Raw genomic sequence first — 26,847 nt, 5'->3', positions numbered from 1 at the left:
GGATTCTGATAACTGAATTTTGACTATTTTTGTATAGTAACATAGATTTATTTCTTATCAAATTGTGATATAAGTATATGTATTCTTCCTACAGGTTCTAAAAGCATCCCAATTGCAGTACCCAATGATAATAATAACAGCAGACCTACTGAGAGTAGCCTACAACCACTAAACATGTTTATCATATCTACCTCTGTCATTCTGGTGCTTCTCTTGTTTCTAGCAATTGGTTCAGCCAAGATTTTTATTTGGTACAAACAAAGTAAGTATTAGAATATCTTCTATCCATTTAATAAAATATAAAGTTGATATGAGTGGCTTGTGAAGTGACATAATTCCCAGGTGATTTGTTGAGTGCTGAGTTGTTGTTTTTACGTCCAATATTCTCCGTTAACTTCATAGTATATCTTTACAGAGCTAATAGAGAACTCCAAATCTCCTGCTTCCCTACACAGCCATAATTCACTTTATAACATTTGGCTTTAGATCTAAGTAAGGAATATGCAAAGCAGCTCATCACACCACCTTCTCAGGTAGCATGCTCCAGTTCTGGCTCTGGTTGCAAAGTCTAAGAAACTCAGAAACACCGGAAGCGGTGCTCGTCCCTAAGGAGAATACTTGCCCCTTTGATCTAAGTAAGGACAGATTTATTATTCAGCTTGAGATGTAAATCAAGGTACAAGGTCATAGGCTTCCCTAGTGGTGGCTGCAGGCTTCCAGAAGGTTATCGTTGACTGTATTGCTTAGTGGGGGATTCGGCACACTGTACAAGAAAAATTTAAAATTAAGTCAGTGCCTGAAGTGTATGGTGGCCTCCCGACTCTCTAGTGACAGCTGATGTTTAAAATTTTTACTGTCGAACCCTATTGCTTTGGGAGAGATAAACCATCGCCAGAGCTGTCTGGCTTCTGCTTATCCTACCCCCATATAGGAAACATGAATGTTTAAATGTGCCAAACATTCATGTGTATGGGGAGGTCAGGGGAGCTGAACAAAGATCTGACCGTTATTGAAAGAGTATAGCCAGATTTATAATAGAGTTTTTGTTTGTTTGTTTTAAAGTGAGCTACATAGCTTTTATTTTTATTAAGTTATCAAGAAAGTAATCTTTACCAAAAATAGGCCATTTTTATTTAACCTCTTTTCTTACCCATGACAGTTATACAGACAGTTATGTTGCACCTGATTGGTCTATCAGGTTCCGGACTGACTGCTCTGCAATGCAATCATGGGGAGCAAAACAAAACTCATGGAAACCCAAGGCATTTTCTAGGCGTCCGTGGCTGCTGCGACAGATCGACTGGTACACTCAGGCTGTACTAGTAGATCTCTGATTAATTAGATCAATGCCATATGTATGCATTGGTCTATATAACCAATTTCTTATATAAGTCGAGTAAAAAATGTATATACTGAAGTTAAAAAAAATTAAAATCCTAATAATGAAAATTCAGATCAATCCCCTTTACCCATTATTCAAATAAAAACATCCAAACTGAAAAAAATACGTATTTAGCATAACCACATTTATATTGTCCGTACTATTCAAATCGAATGTTATTGATGCCACACTGTGAATGTCATAAATGAAAATCAAATACCAGAAATGGAATATAAAGCAATCAAAAAGTTATATCAACACCAAGATGGTGTCTATAAAAAGTACAGTTCACAACGCAAAAAGAAGGTCTCTGACAGTTCTGTAGACAAAAAGAATTTAATGTTATTTTTTCAAGTAGCATACAAAAGTATACTATGCACAAACTAGAAACAGCTGCACGCGACACTTCCCACGTCTGATATGTTTTGATGTAGAGCTATAGAGACTCTACACTTACTGCTCGGGGTTCCGGGACCCGTGGTTCTACTCTTTTCAGATAAAGATTAACATGTACTTAGGAAAAACAAAAGACGAGTGCACTCACCGGATTCGGCCAACCTTCTGCTTGCTTTATTTATAAAAGTGCAAACAACAGCTTACAAAGACCAGTGTATCTCCCCGTGCGCACAGTGCAGAGCAGAGTTCGCAGGGACGTCTCACCTGGGGTCCCAGGTGAAACATCTCTGCGAACTCTACTCTGTGCACAGGAAGATACACTGGTCTTTGTAAGCTGTTATTTATACTTTTTTAAATAAAACAAGCAGAAGGTTGGACGAATCCGGTGAGTGCACTCATCTTTTTTTTTTCCTAAATACATATAAAAGTGTACAATTATGATATGATCGCAATCATACTTACTCATAGAATAAAGTTAGCATGTCAGTTTTGCCATACAGTAAACTGAGAAAAAAATTCCCCAACAAAATTGTGCCATTGCATATTTCTTTTTTTGCAATAATACAGTATATGGTACAATAATGGGTGACAATAAAAAGTACAACCTGACAACCTGTTCTTTCAGAAAACGGCCTACATATGGCTCCAAAGATGGAAACATCAAAATGTTATGTGTCATAGAGGATGAGGAAGTGAAAAAATATTAGAAAAAATAAATTCTATCAAAAATATCAACATATCACAGTGCAGCTTTAATTTTTCCACAAAATGAATGTACTGTAGATTTTCCGTCAAGATATGTGGTGGAAAATCCACTGAGGAAAACGTGAAGCTGCAAAGTAGGGGAGGTTTTAACAATGTCTACACAATATACAAATGTAATCTAATTTTTCATGCATAAATTGACCTGTGGTGAGGATTTTTACATCTGCAGTGGTCACATTTGACAATATATAAATGGCAAGTACAATGGATACCAGAGAAAAGTTGCTATGGGAGCTCAGGGCGAAGACCAGTGGATGGATTTTTTAATGTTGTTTTCTACGGTTTAAAATCTGCTTTAAATTTCACACCAATTTTAGCATGTTTCAGAGCCAATTTTATGGTGGATTTCTCTGTATATTATTAGTCAGATTTTCTGGAGACTTATTAAATCTAATCTTTGGAAACAAATGAAAGTTGAGCTCTGATTGGTTGCCTTGGACAACAAAGCCAGTTTTGGTTTATCAAACCCAATATTTTTTTCCAATATTTTTATTTTAACTATTTTTATTTTAACTAATTAATCAGATATAACCAAATGTAACAATAAGAAATTTGTGTAAGTAGGGGAAAAATTATTGTTAACAAGCACTATAAGTCTGAGAGCAACTTACCAAATGTGGTTAAAAGCAAGAAAAAAATCTATTCTTATGTCTATGGTCAAAGTGTATCTGTCATTTCTAAAGATTTAAAAAAACATGCACGTTTTTGTTATATTAACCCTTTACTGTGGTGACAAGGTAATTTTAGTGCTCTCATTACTGTTATTAACCTCTTAAGGACCCATGACGTATGCATACGTCATCACACCCTGGGTCTTAAGGACATAGACGTCATGGTCTTTTCCTGGTCTCCGCCGCTCACCCGGCGGAGATCGGAAGCGGATCCCTGCTGAAATCCTTCAGCAGGGATCCAGGGCATACGCCGAGGGGGGCCATGTAGGGCCAAATCGCAAGGGAAATCGCCCCTGCGATCTGCGGCGATACCGGGCTGATCGGGTCTCTGGGACCCGACCGCCCGGTAATTTTGCATGATCCCGGCTGTCACAGACAGCCAGGACCATGCTGAAGTATAGGAGCGAGGTGGCAAGCCTGCCACCTCCTCCGATCCCCTGCGATCCGTCGGTTAACTAACCGACCAATCGCAGGGGGGTGGGGCGGTTACTTCCTCCCGTCCTGCCCGGCCCCTGGAAGTCCGGAGAGGACGGGAGGAAGACTGGAGGACGTGGCGGGGGACGGGGGAGTGCTGGGGCCCGACCCCGGTACTTACCTCGTCCCTGAAGACCCGGATCCCGGCGAGGAAGATGGCGGCGGCGGCGACAGGTGAGTGGATCTTCAGCCACGGTCGGGCCCTTTACAGCAATGCACGTCGCCGTAAAGCGACATGCATTGCTGTATTGGGACCCTATATACTACAACTCTATGTACAGAACCATAGGGGCTTCCTAAATGCGACATGCCCCCCGAGCAAAATTTGCTCTCAAAAAGCCAAATATGACTCCTTCTCTTCTGAGCATTGTAGTTCGTCCGTAGTGCGCTTCAGGTCAACTTATGGGGTACCTCCATACTCAGAAGAGATGGGGTTACAAATTTTGGGGGGTATTTTCTGCTATTAACCCTTGCAAAAATGTGAAATTTGGGGGGGGAAACACACATTTTAGTGAAATTTTTTATTTTTTTTTACGTATGCAAAAGTCGTGAAACCCCTGTGGGGTATTAAGGCTCACTTTATTCCTTGTTATGTTCCTCAAGGGGTCTAGTTTCCAAAATGGTATGGCATGTGGGTATTTTTTGCTGTCCTGGCACCATAGGGGCTTCCTAAATGCGACATGCCCCCGAGCAAAATTTGCTCTCAAAAAGCCAAATATGACTCCTTCTCTTCTGAGCATTGTAGTTCGCCCAAAGTGCAGTTCAGGTCAATTTATGGGGTACCTCCATACTCAGAAGAGATGGGGTTACAAATTTTGGGGGGTATTTTCTGCTATTAACCCTTGCAAAAATGTGAAATTTGGGGGGAAAATTTTTTTACATATGCAAAAGTCGTGAAACACCTGTGAGGTACTAAGGCTCCCTTTATTCCTTGTTACGTTCCTCAAGGGGTATAGTTTCCAAAATGGTATGCCATGTGTTTTTTTTTTTCCTGTTCTGGCACCATAGGGGCTTCCTAAATGCAACATGCCCCCCAAAAACCATTTCAGAAAAACGTACGCTCCAAAATCCCCTTGTCGCTCCTTCGCTTCTGAGCCCTCTACTGTGCCCGCCAAACACTTTACATAGACATATGAGGTATGTCCTTACTCGAGAGCAATTGGGCTACAAATATAAGTATACATTTTCTCCTTTTACCCCTTGTAAAAATTCAAAAATTGAGTCTACAAGAACATGTGAGTGTAAAAAATGAAGATTGGGAATTTTCTCCTTCACTTTGCTGCTATTCCTGTGAAACACCTAAAGGGTTAAAATGCTGACTGAATGTCATTTTGAATACTTTGGGGGGTGCAGTTTTTATAATGGGGTAATTTGTGGGGTATTTCTAAGATGAAGACCCTTCAAATCCACTTCAAACCTGAACTGGTCCCTGAAAAAGTGTGATTTTGGAAATTTTGTGAAAAATTGGAAAATTGCTGCTGAACTTTGAAGCCCTCTGGTGTCTTCCAAAAGTAAAATCCCATTAATTTTATGATGCAAATATAAAGTAGACATATTGTATATGTGAATAAAAAAAATAATATTTGGAATATCCATTTTCATTACAGCAGAGAGCTTCAAAGTTAGAAAAATGCAAAGTTTTCAAATTTTTCATCAAATTTGGGGATTTTTCACCAAGAAAGGATGCAAGTTACCAAAAATTTTTACCACCAAGTTAAAGTAGAATATCTCATGAAAAAACTGTCTCGGAATCAGAATGATAACTAAAAGCATTCCAGAGTTATTAATGTTTAAAGTGACAGTGGTCAGATGTGCGAAAAATGGCCGGGTCCTAAGGTGTAAAATGGCTAGGTCCTTAAGGGGTTAAAGGGGTACTCTGGCACTAGACACCTTATCCCCTATCCACAGGAGAGGGAATAAGATGTCTGATCGCGGGGGTCCCGTCACTGGGGACCCCTGCAATCTACCCTGCAGCACCCACTTGTCATCAGCCTCACCGAGCGAAGATAGGGCTGGAGTACCCCCTTAAACCCCAAAGAGTCCCCTCCATGGGGCTCAGCTATTTTTCATTCTAAGCATTTCAGGGGCTGGTACCAGAGTTGGGCTCTTTTTCACTAGTACATACACAAAGATTTCATATCCTTTACTTCTTTGACCAATCAGAGGACATCTCTACATACTCATCTATGCTATCCCATGATATAGTGCTGGTGAAAGTGCACTTAACTGAACAGGCTGGCATTGTGCTGGTGGAAAGAGGGTTATTGATGCACTGTCTACATACACAAGCAACAAGTGCCCAGAACATTATCATTTGTGCAATCAGTTGGATGGCCCTGTCTGCGCTATGTCCGAGCTGTGGAACAGACTTTTTAAACAAACAATGATCTACTAGATCCTTGATTGTTTAGTGCACACATTGGCCTGTCTAAAAGGGTCTTGACCTGATAGATCATATCAATAATTGCAGAGAACTTATAAATGCATAAAGTTCTTACTAATAAAGGTATTGCATAGCTAATATTTCTAATGAAAGGGTAGTCCTTTGATACAACAAGATATTTTCTTAGATGTTGTACTTTTAGAAAAGGCCACATTTCTGTATTTGACATATTTATTTATTTATGTTTTTAATTAATTTCATTATCATAAATGTTATAATCATAATATGTTTGTTTTAAATTATAATGGTTTTATTTATATACTGTCAACACATTCCGCAGCACTTTACAAAGCTTGTCATCATCACTCACTTTCCCCAACAGGGTATATTTTGGAGTGTGGGAGGGCAAACCGAGGCTGCACATGCCAACAAATAATGCACTTGTCAGATATTTATGTAAAATATTATTTGATCTTTTTGTTTTCTTCTTGTTTTTTTTATTTTTTTTTTATTTTTTTTTACATTTTAGGAAATAATATTCCAGAGCCTCAGCAACAGCACCTGGTGAGTAGTATCCATATTTCTCATATCGTATTTTATTTTGTGTTTTAGGGTACGTTAATAGGTAACAAAATCAGCTGCACAAAATATGCATCAAAAATATGCTTCATATCCTGTATGTGTGAATGTACCCTTAATGGGAATAAATATTTCCCGCTGAAACCTTGTAAAAAAAGATAAAATATAACACCTGATGACAGTCTGAAAAAGCTGCACAGGTACACCATGAATACCTAAATAGTATATTTTTAAAAACTGTTTTTTGGCATTGCACATTTCATGATTGTCTTAAATGATTTCCCAGATAAATCAAGGTAAAATAAAGAAAGATTATTTGCACTTGATTTTTAGAACCTAAACTATCCTGTGCATATTGTGCAAAAAAATTTCATCTTAAAAATTCCACCTAATAACAAAGATACATTTGATTTTAGATTGCCCCACAATATTCTTGTCTGTTGGCTTAGGCTGGTATGAAAAAAAAGAAAGAAGTACTCATCAGCCCTGATCTCCCGCCATGTCTGACAACAACAACACTTATCACCTAACCATAGAATAGATGATGAAAGTTCAATGAGTGGGGTGTCTGACCACTGGGACTTCTTCTGATCCCAAGAACAGGGATTCCTTGTCGGCCATGTTGAATCGAGTGGTGGTAAGACGTATGCTGGACCTGATGAAGCTAACCGAGTACAGTGCTCTACTATTTTTGTCAGGAACAGAGTTGAAAAGGGCAGCATGTCTGACCACCACTTCATTCAGCAAGGGAAGCATGGGACCACAGTTTTTATGATCACTGGGTGTTTTAGCAGTAAGGACCTGCAAACAGGTGATAAGAGTTGGTAAAAAAAAAACTTTACTACAAGAATAAGATATTTATTGGGGGAATGTACTTGCACACTTTGTAGCCCACTTGTAACCTCCATTCTGTTAAATAAACCTTTCTTGTTGTAATAATAGGGAAAACTCCCGCAGGATCACTCAGTTTACACTGTAGACTATGGGATCTTAGAATTTGGAGCCAGTCAGCCCTACAGAAAGTCACAAGACCTGAGTCAACTGGACCAAGTGGAATATGCAACAATCATGTTTCCACAACAGACCCCATCATTGGGAGAGAAAAGGGGAAAATCACTATGACTTGGAAAAAATTGACTGATAAAAATCCAATTTTGAATGTATACTAAGGAACATTGGCTGTTTTGGCAGTAGTGCCTATCTCTGTCATGTTGAAGACAACTATTCTGTTCCACCTAACTGAAAACTGATAGAATTACTACTTTTCTATAACATAGTGATTCATTCTATGTGACATTTACCATGCCATGCACCTAATAACCAGGAACAAGGTAAAGCAAATATTGATCTTATGGAATAAGATGTAATGCCAAAAATGGAATATGATGCACTGGGATTGATGTAAATAATGTTTTTTGTGTATATAAAAGGTGCTAGTGTGCATCTAAAACAGCGAAGAGATTTACTAAAACTATCCAGTAAACATTTTCATATGATTTCTGTATATTTATTAAACTATTTGTAGAATTTTAAATAAACATTTTTTAAATATAAATATTCTTTCTTGTCCTTCAGTGGCTCAGCCAGAGCCCTCATTTGAGCCCAATCGAATATCTCTGGAGAGAGATGGCCACCGTCGGTCCCGATCCAATTTGACAATGCTTTAGAGGATCTGTAGAGAGGGATAGCAGAAAATCCTCAAGTCCAGGTGTGCAGACCCTGTGGCATCTTAGGGTATGTTCACACTATGGAATCTCCGTGCTGAGTTCCAATCAGGGTTCATGCTCGGGGATGCCGCTGCACTAATCTAGCAATGGTTTGAACGGGTCTTCCGCTGATTTATTCACACCACGCTGTGGAATTTTAGCGAGCTGCAGAAATTCACGTGCTGACAGAATTAACATGTTCATTCCTACCTGTCTGTGACAGGTTAGTGTGGGTGACACTGATAACAGATTTCCTTTAAGGCCCACTTTGTGCACCTCAAAATAATATCACATAGTAATATGGCCCATTGTGTCCCTACAGTACTATTTCTTCATTTGTGCCCCCACACTGTAATTAGACCTCTATTTAGTTCTCCATACTATAGTTAGCACCTATTGTGCCTCCAAACAAAAGTTAGCCACCTTTGCTGTGGAATATGGCACCCTCCACACCATAGTTAGCCTATGTGTGCCCCCACACAGTAGTTAGCCCTCCTGTAGCCATTAATAAAATAACTTCCCCAGTAATAATGCCCCCTTGTAGTAAATAAAGTTGTCTTTTTCTCCAGTAATAAAATACCAGTAGCCATTAAAAATGTCCCTTTCGACCAGTAATAATGCCCCACTGTAGCCATTAATACCCCTACCTCAAGTAATAATGGGGGAGAGTTATCATAACCTCTGCAGAGGAAAAATTGACCAGTTGCCCATAGCAACCAATCAGATTGCTTCTTTCATTTATAAAGAGGCCTCTGAAAAAATAAACAATATGATTTGTTGTTATGGGCAACTGTTTTACTGTTCCTCTGGACAGGTTTTGATGAACCCCCCTCCCCCAATGTATCTGTGTAGCCCATGTCTCTCTATTGTGCCCCCAGACACAAGTTAGCCCCCGTAGCCATTTTTAAGGTCCTCTTTGTGCTAACAAAAATAAACTCCAGTGGAAAGCAGCAGTGTCTAGATCCAATTGACAGGCCATGGGCCCCATAGCAGTTGCCCTTCTGGTCCAATGCAACAGAAGATTTTTTTTTTTTTTGTATAGTAGCACGAATGGTAGAAAAAGGTAAAGCTGTCTGTGATAGAAGGGTGTCAGAGTGTATGCCAGCTTGCTGTATAAAGTGCTGCCTAGACAGAGACTGGTCAGATACCTATACTAATTCCTCTCCAGCAAAAGCCCCTAGAATGGGCACATAGGCATCAGAACTGGACCATGGAGCAAAAGAACATGGTGGCCTGGTCTGATGAATCACATTTTCTGTTACATCATGGAATGGCTGGACAACCGAGTACATGTGTTGCCTACTTGGGGAAGACACTAGGATATGCTATGAGAAGAGGAAAAGCCAGCTGAGTTAGTATAACGCTCTGAGAAATGTTGGGAGACCTTGGGTCCTGGAATTTATGTGGATGTTACTTTGACTTATACCGCCTGCTTTCATATTGTTCCAGACCAAGTACACCCCTTCATGACAACAGTATTCCCTAATGGCAGTAGATTATTTCAACAACATAACATGTATATTCCGAACATATATCGTCTTGTAGTACTTATACTCCTGTTTTAGGCCTTTTTTTAAAACAATATTCAAAGTGTAGATTACAAATGTCTTTGTGTATTATTCACAACTGAATGTCCATGTTAAGCTTGTATAACAATTTAACATACGGTATTTTTAAATGGCACCATTATAATCAACAATAGAGTACACAGTTAACCACAGTTCATTAAACAGTACCCACTCGATGCATGTAACGTCCTATGATATCTACATCCCGCATATAGTGGAAACATTGAGTAGGGGAAACGGCAGCCTCTCACGTTTGTCGTATATATTACAGGAAAGTGAAAATCAGTAATTTGCTGACATGCTTTAAAATTTCACTGAACATTCATAATAGGAACACTAGTAGTAGATTTAGGTGTTGAGGTTTTGAGTAACTTTTTGATTATTGAATATTTTCCATTTTTCGTTTTTCCGAATAATTTAACAAACATATTTATTGGCTGTTTTGTCTGGACATTAAAAGAACATGGAGTTTTCTGGTCTTTGCTGTATGTTTTATATAAAATGTCCCATATAGGGCTACATTTATTATGTGACCTTTACATCTATGAGTATCAGATGGGGTCAGGAAGAACACTGGAAATAAGTTATTAATATTATATCTTTTATAATATCATGTCCAAAATTGCCACATTTTTCATAGAAAAACACAAGAAGGACAGCTTTTTCGTGCTTATAATTCATTATTTGTTCTGGATTGCTTTCTTATATTTTTCCTTTTTTTTTAAATGAACTGGTGCCAGAAAGTTAAACAGATTTGCATATTACTTCTATTAAAAAATCTTAATCCTTCCAGTACTTTTTAGCAGCTGTATACTACAGAGGAAATTCTTTACTTTTTGAATTTCTTTTTTGTGTTGACCACAGTGCTCTCTGCTGACACCTTTGTCCGTGTCAGGAACTGTCCAGAGCAGCATAGGTTTGCTATAGGGATTTTCTCCTGCTCTGGACAGTTCTTGATACGGGCATCAGGTGTCAGCAGAGAGCACTGTGGACAACATAAATTTTTTTTTTTTTAATAAAGATTTTCCTCTGTAGCAAACAGCTGCTAAAAGTACTGAATTTTTTTTTAATAGAAGTAATTTACAAATCTGTTTAACTTTCTGGCACCAGTTCTGGCACCCTTTAGTTGTGGAGTATTCCAGAAGTAAAAATTTAATATTTTTATAATAGATAGGCAACCCAGTATCTTAAAGGGGTACTCCCACCCTAGACATCTTATTCCCTATCCAAAGGATAGGGGATAAGATGTCTGATCTCGGGGTCCCGGCTGTCACGCCCCCTCCAATAGACTTGCATTGAGGGGATGGGCGTGACGTCACACGGGGGCGGAGTCCTGATGTCACAGACTTCCGTTCCCATAGTCGCGACTAAGACCCTCCAGCTCTTCCGCACAAAAAACAGGTGGGTGCCGCATGCAATACTGCGGGGGTCCCCAGCGGCGGGATAGGGGATAAGATGTCTAGGGTGGGAGTATCCCTTTAAGTAAAAAAAAAACGCCCCCTCCCATTGACTTGCATTGAGGGGGCGGGGCGTGACATCATAAGGGGGGCGGGGGCTCTGAGGTCACAAGCTCCTGGCGCCGCTCCAGCGTTTGGAACAGTTTGTTCCAAACGCTGAGCAGCAAAGTACCCCTTTAATTTTATAGCCATTACAATTAATATGTGGTAACATTAATATGTGTGCACAGTTTTGACCATTATGTTCACCTGAACTGATATTCCACTCTCTTATGTGCAATGGGGTTTCTGAACTCACTGGCAAATGTTAGAGGAAAGAAGAACAAAGCATGTACAACATGTCCAATCTATTGTTCTCACAGTAAATATGCCATTGACAGAAGTGTCTGGCAGTAGCATGTATGCATATGGGGGATCAGGAGGAATAGCTCTCAGCTAAATGAATGTTTGTAAAGGTGTATATCTCCAACGTCTTAGATGTACAGTTCATATATTGCTGCTCTGGAGAAGCAGCCACACAGCAATAGAATTAAAAGGTTATATTATCTCCTGCATCTGCCAGAGGATTATTACAACTAGTTTTAAGTTCATGGGAAACAGTACAGTATAACTCTATATGCTGTGAGCTCCCTCTAGTGGCTGTATAAAGAATAGCTATAGATTTGAAATTTTGTAACAGAGAAGAGGATTTCAACCAGTCTAAAGGCATCATAATAATACCATTAACCCCATTCATATCCTTGCCTTGACCGAGAGTTAACTTGAAGCCCCTGGGACTCAATGCATGCCCAAGGATCACAATAGAATGCAACCTATAAATATAGACACATACCATAAGGACATGATAGTAAAGAAAAAAGGTTTAAACAAATTAGTAGTATATTATATTAAACAAATATCTAAGTGATATCATCAAAATCACACAGTGCCCTGACATCTTTACAAAAAGAGCAAGGGCAGACAAACCACCAATGCCGCACTCTAGCTGAGTTCAAAGGAACCAAGCGTCATATATGAGCCTTGTGACGTCGTGGCCACAGCCCCTCAATGCAAGTCTATGGGAGGGGGCCTGACGGCCGTACCACCCCCTCCCATAGACTTGCATTGAGGGGGCATGGCTGTGATGTCACTAGCCTCTACCCCCCTTTGCCAGTCATTCGGCAGGGAGCGAAGTTCACTCCATGCACCGGATGTCTGGGGTGCAACAGCCGAGATTGCGGGGGTTCCAAGCGGTGGCACCCCCGCGATCAGACATCTTATGCCCAATCCTTTGGATGGGGATATGATGTCTAGGGTTGGAGTACCCCTTTAAGGGCTAGTCCATGTTTCTCCCCCTCTTAATATAGGTAATTTCTACCCTCCTCTATATGGGCAGTTTCCCCCCCTTTCTCCCCGCATCTATATAGGCATACCCTCCTCCCTTCACTCTATGTATATAGGCAGACCCTTCCCTTCCTCTTATACTCACCACTCATCTTGCTTCTTCTTTCTCGCTGGGTGTAAGCATTGGCCTCCTGTATCTGAGGCCTTCAAGAACACGCGGTAGGTGAAGTCTCTGGCTCTGTAAAGCGTTGAGCTCATTTGCAGTTCATAAGTGCCTTGTCCACTCTGTCTATTATGCGAGCTGCATGACTGTACAGGTCGCACAGCCCAAAGGCCGGTCCTGTGTATCAAAGCAGAGCAGCATCCCTCCTCATATTCTGCCCCCATGTGTTATAGTACACAACATGTTCCACCACACCACATATAATACAACTCTTCTACAAATAGGAGCACAAAATAGCAGGAGAATATAAAGTATCATCCCATTTCCCCATTTCTCGCATCCTCTCCACTATATGGAGCTGCCAGAAAATAAAGATGTGGGATTTTGTCTGCAGTGGAGCCTGGAAGTAAAGAGGACTGTAAGCTAAAGGAGCAAGGAGAGAAGTGGTTGGAAAGAGGAGGAGGGCTCCCCCTATCTTTGTCTGTGACATGGTCATTGGGGAAACTGGGGCCTCATGGAGACCCCCAGATCACTAATACAACACCTTATCAGGGGCACTAGGTACGCCTCTGATCAGTGCAGGCTGAGGGTCTCTGGCCCATCTAAACCATCTGTACAGAATTACACAGAAATACATAACATGAAGAATATCCCCGACTTGTATTGCAAAGAGCTACTGAATAGGTTGGCGCTTTATAAACAGAGATTATTATTATGATACGAAACGATACAGTATCGGTATATAGGTTCTTACATGAGCTGAAGTTTCTAGAAGAAAAATCGCTAGAAGATCCGCAGATCTGATAGAAGAGTTAGCCCAGTAATAAATAAGGTTCCTCATTGTGTTACATTGGGATGAGCAAGAGTTAGATTCCAGCTGAACAAATCTGTAATATTCTTAAATGTCTCTTGACAAGGATGTCAATCTGAACAAATAGAGCTGCAGTGTAGTATGGGGTGAGAAGAGCAGTAGAGGTTTTTTTTTTTTTTTTTTTGAGCAGCTGATGATACAATATGTATTATATGGGATTTTAAATGATACACAGCCAATCTCTGTTTCAAAAAAATATATAAAAATAAAATAAAATAATGTAACCTTACTGTGCTTACCTTATACTGTGCTGACAATTGTGTTTCCAATAATAAATGAGTGCAAAGTTGAACCTTTTATCATCACATGACCTTTGAAACACAATTATCAGTTTGCACCAGCAAACTGTGCAATACAGGGAAAAAATTCTGTCACATATTTTACTTGCCCTTGGATTCAGTGAACATGTCAGCCAAATTGGTGCCTCTCAGTAAATCCAACGCATCTGAGGCTACCCATGCACCGTCAAAATCTAAGCCATTGCAGGCTGCCTCTGTGCCCCCAAATAGTGCAGACTGCCTCTATGCCCCCATATAGTGCAGGCTACAGTACCTCTGTGCCTCCATTTAGTGCAGGCTGCCTCTGTGCCCCCAAATAGTGCAGACTGCCTCTATGCCCCCATATAGTATAGTCACTGGGTGTAACTGTAATCACTGGTATCTACGACTATATTGGCACTGTATGATGGGTGCACATTTTTAAGTTAACCCAATGCTGCATTTCTGTGCAGGAACATCCCCCCTCCAGTAGGCAGGCAGTCCCTCGTTTTTTCTCTGATTTAGACCACCATGAAGACTTTTTACAGTTATGCCAGACAGACATCTTAGATGCTGCACTTTTTCAGCACATTCCCCATCTTCTCCCCACCTACAGTTCCCCAAATAATGCTTCCCATGGTGCCCTGCATATTATTAGTAAGTGTGTAAGAAGGTTGGGGGAGAGGTAGGTGAAGTGGGTGGGTTCACAGTAGGTAAATTGTCCCCTCCATGAGGTAGGTGCCTCTTGTAGGTAACCTGCCCATCAGGTAGATGTCCCCAATAGGCATAAAATCCACCTCATTAGGTAGATGGTCCCAATAGGTATAAAATCCCCCCCCCCCCTATTAGGTAGTTGCCTCTAGTAACAAGTTAATTTTCTCCATCAGACAGATCCCCTTTTAATGTAGTAACATTTTCTCTGGATAACCCCTTTATGATAGACAGACAGTGATTGAAATAAAGATAATAAATTGGGGAAAGCTATCAATGTTAAAGAAACACTCCATTTTTTTCTTTTCTTTTTCCCATATAATGCATAATCACCATCACTAGACCTACAACGCCAATCTATTCCAGCACAATTGCATTCATCTGTTTCATTGCTTTAACTGGATTATGTGATCACCAGCCTGACCCACAGAAAGTCACAGTCTTAAATATGTCAGAGAAAGTGGTTTGTCCTGGGTCCTGCAGGATGACATCATCACCTATCAAATCACTCCTAGAATCTCACAGACCCCTCCGCTTCCAGCTCCATCTGTATACTGCTGCTGCTAGTTCCCTGGGTTTAGGATATAAAGCAGTTATACACCTCCCCTGTGGCTGTTTAGGATGCTGGCTGCTGGAGTACACCCAGGTCATTAGAAAACCAGGTGCAATGATGAAAGTTCCACTCCTATTTCTGCAAAGCCAGAGGATTCATAGGAAACAATTTTAGTGATAAAATAGGGATCAATATGGTTGAAATCCTATGTGTCATGTTGAGCAGGGAACAGTGAAGCCCTAACTCACCCACAGCCACTGTCCCTACCTATTGCCTATCTGCCCTAAGTGATGGATCTACAACCACAATGACATGCCCCCCTGCTAAGTGCTTGGGCAGCTTTGTCAAAATAATAAAATACAAAAACAGTAGTAGTCGGCAAACAGCTGGAGGCACACAAACTAACAGAGATACAATAAGACACACACAGTCAAATCAATGTCAGTCTAGCCAAGGTCAGTACCAGGAAATAGCGGAGTATAGGAACACAGGAGAGTAGTCAAGAAGCCGAGCAAAAGCTCAAAACCTGAAGTCAGAAACACTAAGATTGCTGGTTACTAAACAAAGCTTTTCACTGACAAGGACTAGAAGCACACTGCAGGTTTAACTAGCCAGCTACACAGGTGCAAAACATTTTTTTTTTTTTAAAGGTTAGCTCTGCTCGAAAAGGATTTCCAAGTACAAAGCAAATGTTTTGGATAGGTAATGTCGACATTAACATTTCACGTGTAAAATTTATGTGGGTTTCTGGTAAGTGTACTTCCCAAATATTTTGTACAGTAGTGACATTTAAGTGGTAGGTCATTGGACCAAGAAAGTAGGAAACAGAACATTAAAGAGAAACGGACAACTTGTTCACATGCACTTAACCCAATGTACTGGTTTATAGTGCACTCCCCCTCCCATAGACTTGCATTGAGGGGCGGGGTGTGACATCATGAGGGGGTGGGGCTATGACATCACAAGCTCCCCCTTTTACTCCTTTACAGAGTACCCCTTTAAGTAAACAGTCAAAACAGAAGTTATCTAGGGTTAGGACACATATGGATGCATATGCATTCAAAGTACATCCTCAAGTCCTTGGCGAGCTGCGAATCTCAAGCATGTTGAGATGTTTTTGCCCGGAATACCCCTTTAATGTATGCTACAAGCCATGATTTTTGGGAAATGATTTTAATACCTTGTATGTGTTTGTCAGTACATATAAGGAACCATAAAGGGTCAAGTTGCACAATAAATAGAAAGAAGACAAGGGACAACCCTGTTGTGCTCCACAGTGAAGATATATAGGGGTTTGTTGAAATTGAAAATGGCTAAAATAGTTTGTGAGTCAATTTGCATTAGTTATAAAAAAATACATTATAGGGGAGATTTATCAAAACATGTGCAGAGGAAAACTTGCCCAGTTGCCCATTGCAACCAATCAGCTTGCTTCTTTCATTTTTAGGAAGGCCTGTGAAAAATGAAAGAAGCAATCTGATTAGTTGCTTTGGCCAACTGGACAACTTTTCTTCTGCCCAGGTTTTGATAAATCTCCCCCTATATACCCACATTAAAAGCTATATAAGGACATATGTTTACAACAAGTGCTACTAAGTAATTGGTGCAAGTGAAAACTTCCCACGCCATCCATATTGTATTCATCGATATATGGTAATAATGTCCTTCTCCTACCACCAGGTATGTGTACATACATGTTAGGCTAAGTTCACACCACGATTTGTGCCTCTGAGGCACAGATATGTTGGGAAACTGTTAAAATAACATGCTGACATATCTGTGCTTGGGTAATTGAAGTAATAGGGTCCGTGCACAGATACGTCAGCATGCTATATTGATAGTTGCCAGAGGTATCCTTGCTTCGGAGGCACAAATCATGGTGTGAACCTAGCCTTAGTCATTATTTAATTATAGGATGCATATATGTATACAAGCACCTACTTAACAATTGACTTACCCATGAAAAAGTCATACTATTGCTACCTACATTGTAGGTGATCATTTTTATAGACTTACACTTTATCTTTGTTGACTCTGCTATCATAGTTTCCGATGTGCACTTTATGTACATTTATGTACTCTTTTTTAATATAATTTATTCACTATTATATTATTTGTGGATTAGGTGCAATAGGGTGCTCTGTCAATGATAGAGATGTGTACTACCTTTAGTAGTTGGAATCCTAGGCTAGGAAGTATTGTAACTGCTTGTGTGTGGATCCAGGAAAGTTATATCTCTGTTTATTCAGGTTAACCTAGTTAATTGGGTTTAGTGCAGATAAACAAAGTGTCAGATTCACTTTAAAGGGAGTTTTTAACTGCTGACAGCCACATGAAGGTATTAGGGAGAGAGATGGAATCATTTCATGACAGCAGCCACAACAAGTGTCAAAGAGACAGGCTCTTCTTCCATGCATGAAGCTCCCATAATAAAAAGCTTCCATGGCTTCTCCCTTATAGCTTTCTTCTTATTGGACACTACAATTGTCAATCCTACTTGAGAGGAGGGGCTCTTAAGAAAAGAAGCTCTTAAAGGACATCTGCAGCAAAAGACAACTTATCCTCTATCCACAAGATAGGGGATAAGTGTCTGATTGCGGGGGTCTGACCGCTGGGACCCCCCGTGATCTCCTGCTAAAATCGTTATCCTCACCATCCCCGGGGACATTTTTGTCCCCAGGGATGGTGAAGATATTAAGTTATAAAGCCCCCCCCCCCCCCGGCCGCCCTGCAAGTAGTCCCCTGGGCGGGGACTTATACTTACCAGCACCCGTCGCTCCGGCAGTTGTCCTGTCCCCTTGTCTTGATTGATGGCTCATGCAATCGCTCTGCTCTGTCTGCTTATGGAGTAGAGTGATGACACAAGCCGTCAATCAAGCCGACGGGGCAGGACCATGGCCAGAGCAATGCGGAGCAGCGGCTGCTGGTAAGCATAAGTCCCCGCCTAGGGGACTACTTGTGGGGCGGCCGGGGGGGGGGGGGGGACTTTATAACTTAAAGGGGTTATCCAGAAATAAAAAAAAACAGAGATAATTACTTTAAAAAAACGCTCCTTGTCTGTCCCTGAGTTGGGTGTGCTATTACAACTTGGCTCCATTCACTTTAATGGAACTGAGCTGCAGAACCACACCCAACCAGGAGACAGACAGAGTGTTTTTTTAGGCCAGCAATGAGTAAAATCTCCAATTTATTGGGGAACTTCTAAAAGTCACATGCAAGTGACTACCAGGATAAGAACAGCAAACTTTCAAGGAGAATGCAGTGTTTCGTGTCCAGCAACACATAGAACACATAGATCTATTTTTAGTGGAGTTCACAGGTGTGTCGAAATGGGGGGGGGGGGGGGGGGGGCGGCGGTTAGCTTAACTCAAACTTAACCCATACCTCACCACTAATGAAAATCCTCAAAGCTGCAGACTTTTAACAAGTATAATGTTGTTACAGCAATAGAAAAATGTTAGTTTACCTTGGTGGAGAAACAAAAAAATATCTACACATGTTAGCCATAAAAATAAATTCTAAATACCGCATATACTCGAGTATAAGCCGAGTTTTTCAGCACCATTTTTCGTGCTGAAAACGTCCCCCTCGGCTTATACTCGAGTGATGGCAAAAAAAATTGCAGGCATACCAGTAGGGGTGGCAAGGGGATGGGCCGGGCCATCCATCGTCGCCCATCTATGCTGCAGGGACCGTCCAACTTCCAGTGGGGAGGGTGAGCCGCTCCGGGCCGTCCATCTTGACCAGGAGGTCCCCTTCTCCGATCCAGGGCCAGCCCACAGCGGAGAAGAGGGCCTCTCGGTCAAGATGGATGGCCAGGACCGGCTCACCCTCCCCACTAGAAGTCGGACGGTCCCTGCAGCGACATTGGATGGCTGCTAGGGAATGACTGACAGAGCTGCAACTGGGGAGGTTAGTAGAGAACAAGAGAGGGGGGTCTGGATGATGACAGGGGGGTATGAGGGGGATCTGGATAATGATATGGGGGGCTAGGGGGATCTGTATGATGGGGGATGAGGGGGGTCTGGATGATGACAGGAGGGATGAAGGGGGGTCTGGATGATGACAGTGGGAGTCGGGATGAAGACAGAGGAGGGCGGGATGATGACCAGGGGTGGGGGGGATGAGGATGGGGGTGATGATGTATTTCCCACCCTAGGCTTATACTCGAGTCAATAGGTTTTCCTGGGTTTTTGGGGTGAAATTAGGGGCCTCAGCTTATATTCGGAACGGTTAATACTTAGTTAATACTAAGATTAAATGTTTAAAAATATATAAACACTATTAAATTCTATCACAAAAAAACGCTAAAATCTGCATCAAGGCATAGGGAGATCACAATCGTGTATACACATTAGATGTGCTGAAAAATAATGCAAAAAGTATTAAAAAAATATGTGGATTACATAGAACCATGCCAATTGTCCATTGCTAGTAGGGCTAGAGAAAACATTACACAAACAGTATATGTTACTTAAATGACATGTATCACATAGAGAAACATCAGTAATATAATATAAAGTCTGATCTGAGATTTAAACCATTTGGTTGAGAGAACTGCAACAAATAAATCCAAAAAAAATCTTCTCTGTTGCAGAGAATTCTCAGCCAGCGTATCTTCCTGTCTCTCTTTGTCAGAGAATATAATTTTACTGAAAGAGTAGTAGATGCCTTAAACAAACTTGCAGCAGATGTGGTTGGTAAATGTACAGTAAAGGATTGTAAGCCTGTCTGGGATAAATGTATATACATCCTTCTGTAGTATTCGAGTCCTTCGGATTTTGTTAGTATGTAAGTTCTGCTAAGAGAATAAGTATTTCGACTGCCAATGAGCATTGTATCAGTAACTTCAGCTCCTCCTCCTAACACATTTACTTGCAGTTTCATTTCTCTGCTTTTTATAGAAGTTCGAGAAGTAAGGCACGGCATCAGTACACTGACATAGGCTGAGACACAACTGAAAATGGAGAAAAATATATGGAAAAACACATTTGAGAATGAACTAACGGACTGTGGAATTGATAGTGTGTGGAGCTTTTGTGTGGAAGATAACCTCCGAGCACAGCCACCCTACCTGCAGTACTCACAACGCACCTTTGCAAGGTAACCTCTTTGTTTTGAACTATACTTTTGGGATATTATTTGGTAAATATTATTGGAAATACTCATATTCCTTCATTAACCTTCAATGGGAACCACTTAGCTTGAACATAGCATTTTGATCAGTATTATTTGACTGCTTTGCACATTGTTCTTTTGCATTCTGAGGTCAGAAATTGCTTGTCAAATTTCCTGTTTTTTCAATGTCTCACACATTTTCCCCAAATCGTGCAGCCCTATTTGTAATATAACAACATAAGGAGCTCCATATCACATGTAAATTCAACAGTGTAGTACAGAAAGTGTAAGGAAATGGGGCCAAAGGGTCTCTGTACATAGGTGCAATAGATCTCTGAGCTATACAATTTTTACATAATCATTAGTTCTGCTAAAATGTAAAGACGACATGGTTTAAAATTCTATAAAATTAGTATAAATACAAAAGAACACATTACTAATAAAGGCACATAAATTAAATAGGGAGGCCCAAGGTTGTACCCTATCCAATCTCCTCCTTAGCAGTTTGTATAGAATTGTAACAGTGCATGAGCAGCAATATTTGTATACAGTAGTTACAGCAACAGTAACAAAGATTTGAAATTCTGGGGCAGAAGTCGTTTATGGTTTTAAAGGGGTACTCCACTGGCCAGTGTTTGGAACATTTAGTCGGGGTCAGCCATGCCCCCCTCGTGATGCCATGCCCCCTCCCATAGACTTGCATTGAGGGGGCATAGTGTGACATCACAAGGGGGCATGGCCGACCCCCGCAGCGCACACATAGCATTCGGAACTAAATGTTCCGAACGCTGGCCAGTGGAGTACCCCTTTAAGTAGTTAACCTTTTTATGGGCAGCATGTTCAGTGGTTGCCTTGCAGTACTGGTGTCCTGCATTTAAATCCACCAAAAGACAATATCAGACTGGAAAGAGTCATAGATACAATCATCTTAGTCTACTAGCTAGTTAGATAGCAGCAGCCTTTCTACATATTTTCCCTGGAAGGGAAGGTTAGCAACAGGTCTTTAGCTACTTATAGCATCTGAGTCCATGGAGCAATTCTTTAGCAGGGATTTAAAAACTACATAGAATATTTCATTGACTGCAGGAATAAGCAGGTAAGAACATGCCAATAGGAATTACATTGGTCCTGCTTTCATGGTTACAAGAATAAAATAGGGCATGTGCACGTGGGCATAAAATGCATTTTTATGTGGAAAAAACAACGACACCGTTTTTAAAACTGCATGTTTTTCCACATCTAACACTGAAATCAAAGGTAGATGGTTCTCATGTTAAAGGGGTACTCCACCCCTAGACATCTTATCCCCTTATCCTTAGGGTGCATTCACACCACGTTCTGTACATACGGGTGCCGGATCTGGCGGGGGGAGGGGCAAACCAGGTGCTCCCGTACACCGGCCGGATCAACCCGTGACTCCATTTACTTTAATGACCCGACAGGAGTCAAACGGTGACTCCGGTCGGCTCAGTTTTGACCCGTATGCGGTTTTGGACTGGACCTAAAACCATAGTAAACTACGGTTTTAGGTCCGGTCAGGAAACCGCATACGGGTCAAAACTGGTCAAAACTGAGCCGATTGTATGCTACAATCAAATCGATTGTATGCTACAACCCGGCTCTGCTGCTTGAACACCTGTATTGCTGCTTGCAGCTACCGTATTTTTCGCCCTATAGGACGCTCCGGCATATAAGACGCACCCAATTTAAAATGAGGAAAATCTAGAATACAATGTAAAGTATAGGTCACAGTGGTCTTCAAACAGCGGACCTCCAGATGTTGCAAAACTACAACTCCCAGATGAACTTAGACATTTCACCCAAATAAAAGATAGCAGTATAAAATAGTAGTTATAATCATTCACAATTTGGCATATATATCGAGGGCTATCTCCTGTACTATGTTTGTTATAGCTTCTTAATTTGCATAATCAATATGGCCACTGCAAGCCCATAAGCCCCTGTATTAAAATGCCTGTAATATACACTGCTATTTACAAAATTGTGTGGGCTCAATAGTAAAGCGCCATATTGTGCTCAGTCTTTTTGCAAATGTTTATTTCAAGTTATTTGTCCATATGATATCATATGTTATAGCTACATAGTGTGCTGACGAATGGTAAGGAAGAGGTTAAGACTCTCAGTGTTTCTCTGGTCATATCAGGTGCTGTCAGTTATTTTATGACTTTACTTCTCTGACCTCTAACCTATTCATGAAACTATGTGCAGTTGGAGATGTCTACAGTGAGATACTAAGTCAGACTTGTTTATGGTAAGACAGATAATCACGATTGTCAGCCATATTGGATTGCTCAATATTCAACATACACAGTTTTCACTGAAATTGTTCATCAGAAAACGAGAAAATTAGCACACATGTCCACAATCACATTCTTTACCATAAAGGGTCAAATCGATTGTATGCTACAACCCGGCTCTGCTGCTTGAACACCTGTATTGCTGCTTGCAGCTACCGTATTTTTTGCCCTATAGGACGCTCCGGCATATAAGACGCACCCAATTTAAAATGAGGAAAATCTAGAATACAATGTAAAGTATAGGTCACAGTGATCTTCAACCAGCGGACCTCCAGATGTTGCAAAACTACAACTCCTAGCATGCCCGGACAGCCGTTGGCTGTCCGGGCATGCCAGGAGTTGTAGTTTTGCAACATCTGGAGGTCCGCAGGTTGAAGACCACTGGTATAGGAGGTAATACGTGTCCCCGCCGCTCCGGACCCGTCACCGATGCCCTGGATGTCGCCCTCCATCGCTGTCGCCGCGTCCCCGCCGCTCTGGAACGTCTCTGTTGCCCGGTATCCTCGCTCTCTGTGGCCGCCATCATGTCGCTACGCACGCCGTCCCGTCATCCAATAGGAGCGGCGTGCGTAGCGACATGATGGCGGCGACAGAGAGCGAGGATACCGGGCAGCAGAGACGTACCGGAGCGGCGGGGACGCGGTGACAGCGATGGAGGGCGACATCCAGGGCATCGGTGACGGGTCCGGAGTGGCGGGGGCACGTATTACCTCCTATACCAGTGGTCTTCAACCTGCGGACCTCCAGATGTTGCGACGACGTGATGACGATGGAGAGCGAAGGCCATGCAGGAGATCCCGGCACGGAGCAGACACCGAGGAGGCAGGTAAGGTCCCTCTCGGTGCAGCCGGGTTAGTTTCACTTTCGCTTCAGAAGCGGCGGTCAGCTTTGATCACCGCGTCTGAAGGGTTAATACAGGGCATCACCGCGATCGCTGTCCCGGCAGTTTTGGGGAAGAAAAAGTGTGTCTTATACGGCGAAAAATACGGTATATCTCTATGTTGTTTTAGATAAATCAGGCCAAATAGCAGAAACTTTGTTCATAAAGTAATGGGGAGATATTTCATAGAGCTGTTGTGATGGTGAAATTGTAGACTTTGGGCAGAAATTAGTAAATGGTTTTGTACCATTATAACATATATTTAAGTATAGTTATTTCTTTCTTCAGGTTCCAATGCTCATTCTGTTCACGACAGTGGAACTCTGCACAAGTACATATCCTGGTTTTAATAAACTGGAACAAAATTAATAGATGTGGCAATGTGAAAATGAGGATCTTCAAGCAAAGCTGTAGACGGTGTAATCATTCTACTTTAGAAAATCCTGAAATCACCAAAGAGAACATCAGACGAGTTATCGGCAATGTGGTCGGCAAGATCCAAAGCATGGTCTATGGATACACTACAAGTCCAACATTAGAGCCTGTGGTGTACAGCGACGATGTAGATGGTCCTCATGAGAGGCAGCATTGTGAGGCTTGTAAGATGAACGTGTGTCCATGGAATACACAGTATGGTGAGAAAGCAAAAGTAATCAAGTTCCAGTCAACAAATGTCCACCCAGAGGCAAGTTCAAGAACTCAAGAACAGTATAAAAAAACCTCCTGGGCAACAAACACTCCTACATACACTCAGACTACAGCAGCTTATAACGAAGAAAATAATGTAATACTTTGTCTCATATTTGTACTAGTAATAATTTTTTTGCTATTAATGAGTATGTCAAAATAGTAGACAGAAATGTGTCATCTACACCACTGTACAGAATATATTGTAGAAAAAAAAAAATCAAGCAATGAACTCATAGAAATAGATTAGTTGGAAAAATTAGAAACAGAAAAACAGTTTACCAATAAAAAAGTAATCTTAAATAATCTTATCTATTGCCTCATGCATATCATAAATCAGTGGGTATGTGGCCTGCAAAATGTCTGCACAGAAGCTGCAAACCATACACAGGTTAATCAATGCAAAAAAATAAATATATATATATATATATATATTTAAATAGTAAAACATAACTAAAACTATGTAATTTTAGTAATGCTGCAAGCATATTGACCCACAGAGTGAAGTTAACATGTCATTTATTACACACAAAAAACTCCAAAACAAGACCCAGAAAACAATGGTGTAATCCCTTTTATATGAATTTACCCCAATTTAACTTTTTCAATGCATTGAATGGTACCCTGTATATATAATTTAAAAAACAAAAATATTAACCTCTTGAGGACAAAGGGCATACATGTACGCCCTTGTCCCACTCCTATCCTATGACGTGCGCTCAGGAGCTGAGCGTGGGTCATAGCAGGGTGGTCCTGACAGCTATCTGTTGCCAGGACCTGTGGCTAATGCCGCACATCACCGATGCCCCATGATGCCCCGGCATTAATCCCTAAGATGTCGCGATCAAAGCTGAGAGGACAGTGGGAGGGCCCTTACCTGCCTCCTTGCAGTACGATCAATGATCTGATGCTCCAGTCAGCCATGGCAGACTGGGGGAGCAGAGCACCGCTAACACTGATCAATGCTATGCTATGGCATATCATTGAACAGTGTATGCAATCTGAAGATTGCATGTAATAGTCCCCTATGGGGACTATAGAATTGTGTAAACAAAAGTTAATAAAATGTATTTAACCCTTCCCTAATAAAAGTTTGAATCACTCCCCTTTTCTTTTTTAAAAGAAGTAAAACAATCAAACCTATTAAGATTGGGTATCATTTTAATCGTATGGACCTACAAAATAAATATAAGGTGTCATTTTTACCGAAAAGGGCACTGCGCGGAATTGAAAGCCCCCAAAATTACAAAATTGTGTTTTTTTTTTTTTCAATTTTGCCCCAAAAATATCTTAGAAGGGGAGGAGGAAAAAATGAAAGTGCAAAACTGAAAAATGGCCCGGTCCTCAAAGAGTTAAGGGGGGACTGACTAAGACCTTTACTCAATCAAGATGTAAAGTACATCTTTATTAAGTTTTCAATATTAGATTTATAGCAGCATTATAAACCTCTGTTTTTTTTGTTTCTCTCTCACCTTCTAAGGCTGCTTTCACACTATAAAAATACTTCCGTTATGAACGCCCGTTATAAAAAGCCTGGAAATCAGCAGTTATACAGCCGATACAAAATCACTAACGGCCGTTAGAAAATCCCATTATAGTCTATGGGATTTTTCTAATTGCCGTTTTAACCGTTATCGCCCATTATTAATAACGGCCGTTATTTTGTGACGGGCGAATGGGTGGAAGAAATAGTGCATGCATTTACTGAACAATCGTGTACCATATATGTCTGGCAGTAATTAATAATTATGTACAATGCAATGTCATTTTATTTCCCGGTTATCAATGCAAAATTATTACAGGGCAATGTTGCTACTTTGTGCCAAGCATGAGTTGGACCCATACCCTTTGTAGCAGTACACTATCTATGTAGTCCATGCTCAAGTTAGTTTCATGTGTGGTTTTCTTTTCTTGCTGCCTATAGAGGTGTGAATAATTACTTAATTGTTTAAATACTGTAGATATTCCCACTGGGTTTTCTGATTGCCTTGTGGATTTTAAACCAATGATGTAATGGATCATGTGACTCTATAATCATGTATATTAGTAGTGTGGTTTGTAATGTTCGTCAGTCTACGATAAAGCACCGGCAGGTGTGAAACGTGTCAGACAAGCCTTTCTGTATGTGACTTTGGTCTCAAGACTTCAATAAAGCAAGCTCTGTTTTATCCATACGCCTGAAGTGCCGAACATTTCCTTTTATACGCTAACCCTGAGAAAGCCGAGGGCGGGACCAGCGGGTCCGTAGCACAGGTGAATTGGAAATCAGCAACAGTGGTGAGCGGATATAGCACATGCACAATATAACTTTTTGCACAAAGATTAGTATGCTTTAAATTGTCCTCTTCTGACCCCTATAACACTTATTTTCCATATACGGGGCTGTATGAGGGCTCATTTTTTGCGTTGTGATCTGTAGGTTTTTTCAGTACCATTTTTGTTTAGATGGGACATTTTAATTGCTTTTTATAATTTTTCTGATATACAAAGTGACCAAATATACTCAATTCTGGACTTCTGGTGATTTTTGGGTGTGATTCAAACTTTTATAAAGGAAAGGGGGTTATTTACATTTATTAACTTTGT

The 26,847-nt window shown here is 40.9% G+C and overlaps 2 protein-coding genes across 9 annotated transcripts in view; both read left to right on the top strand.

Annotated features, from left to right (window-relative positions):
- Positions 1 to 7,781, top strand: part of LOC130360673 (programmed cell death protein 1-like) — a 42,701-nt gene extending 34,920 nt beyond the window's left edge. For 6 of the 7 annotated variants that reach the window (XM_056563224.1, XM_056563223.1, XM_056563219.1 and 3 more), the window contains 3 exons: positions 95 to 262; positions 6,600 to 6,634; positions 7,592 to 7,781. In XM_056563224.1, the coding sequence (XP_056419199.1) occupies positions 95 to 262; positions 6,600 to 6,634; positions 7,592 to 7,771 (383 nt within the window). In that variant the 3' untranslated portion in view covers positions 7,772 to 7,781. Of the gene's footprint in view, positions 1 to 94; positions 263 to 486; positions 636 to 6,599; positions 6,635 to 7,591 lie in introns of all 7 variants that reach the window. The other variant, XR_008890755.1, reaches the window with a different exon arrangement.
- A 64-nt stretch (positions 7,782 to 7,845) lies between these two features.
- Positions 7,846 to 26,422, top strand: LOC130361871 (receptor-transporting protein 3-like). 2 transcript variants are annotated; one of them, XM_056565481.1, is made up of 3 exons: positions 7,846 to 7,980; positions 20,163 to 20,361; positions 23,863 to 26,422. In XM_056565481.1, exons 2-3 carry the CDS (start codon positions 20,222 to 20,224, stop codon positions 24,422 to 24,424), a joined length of 702 nt encoding a protein of 233 aa, XP_056421456.1. In that variant the 5' UTR covers positions 7,846 to 7,980; positions 20,163 to 20,221; the 3' UTR covers positions 24,425 to 26,422. The 2 variants fall into 2 exon arrangements, with proteins under 2 accessions (XP_056421456.1, XP_056421457.1); XM_056565482.1 differs by lacking the exon at positions 7,846 to 7,980 and adding an exon at positions 15,908 to 15,960.
- The last annotated feature ends 425 nt before the right edge of the window (positions 26,423 to 26,847 follow it).

Source organism: Hyla sarda, chromosome 3 (assembly GCF_029499605.1).
Source record: "Hyla sarda isolate aHylSar1 chromosome 3, aHylSar1.hap1, whole genome shotgun sequence".
NCBI classification, from domain to species: Eukaryota; Metazoa; Chordata; class Amphibia; order Anura; family Hylidae; genus Hyla; species Hyla sarda.
This window is presented reverse-complemented; position numbering and strand designations above follow the sequence as displayed.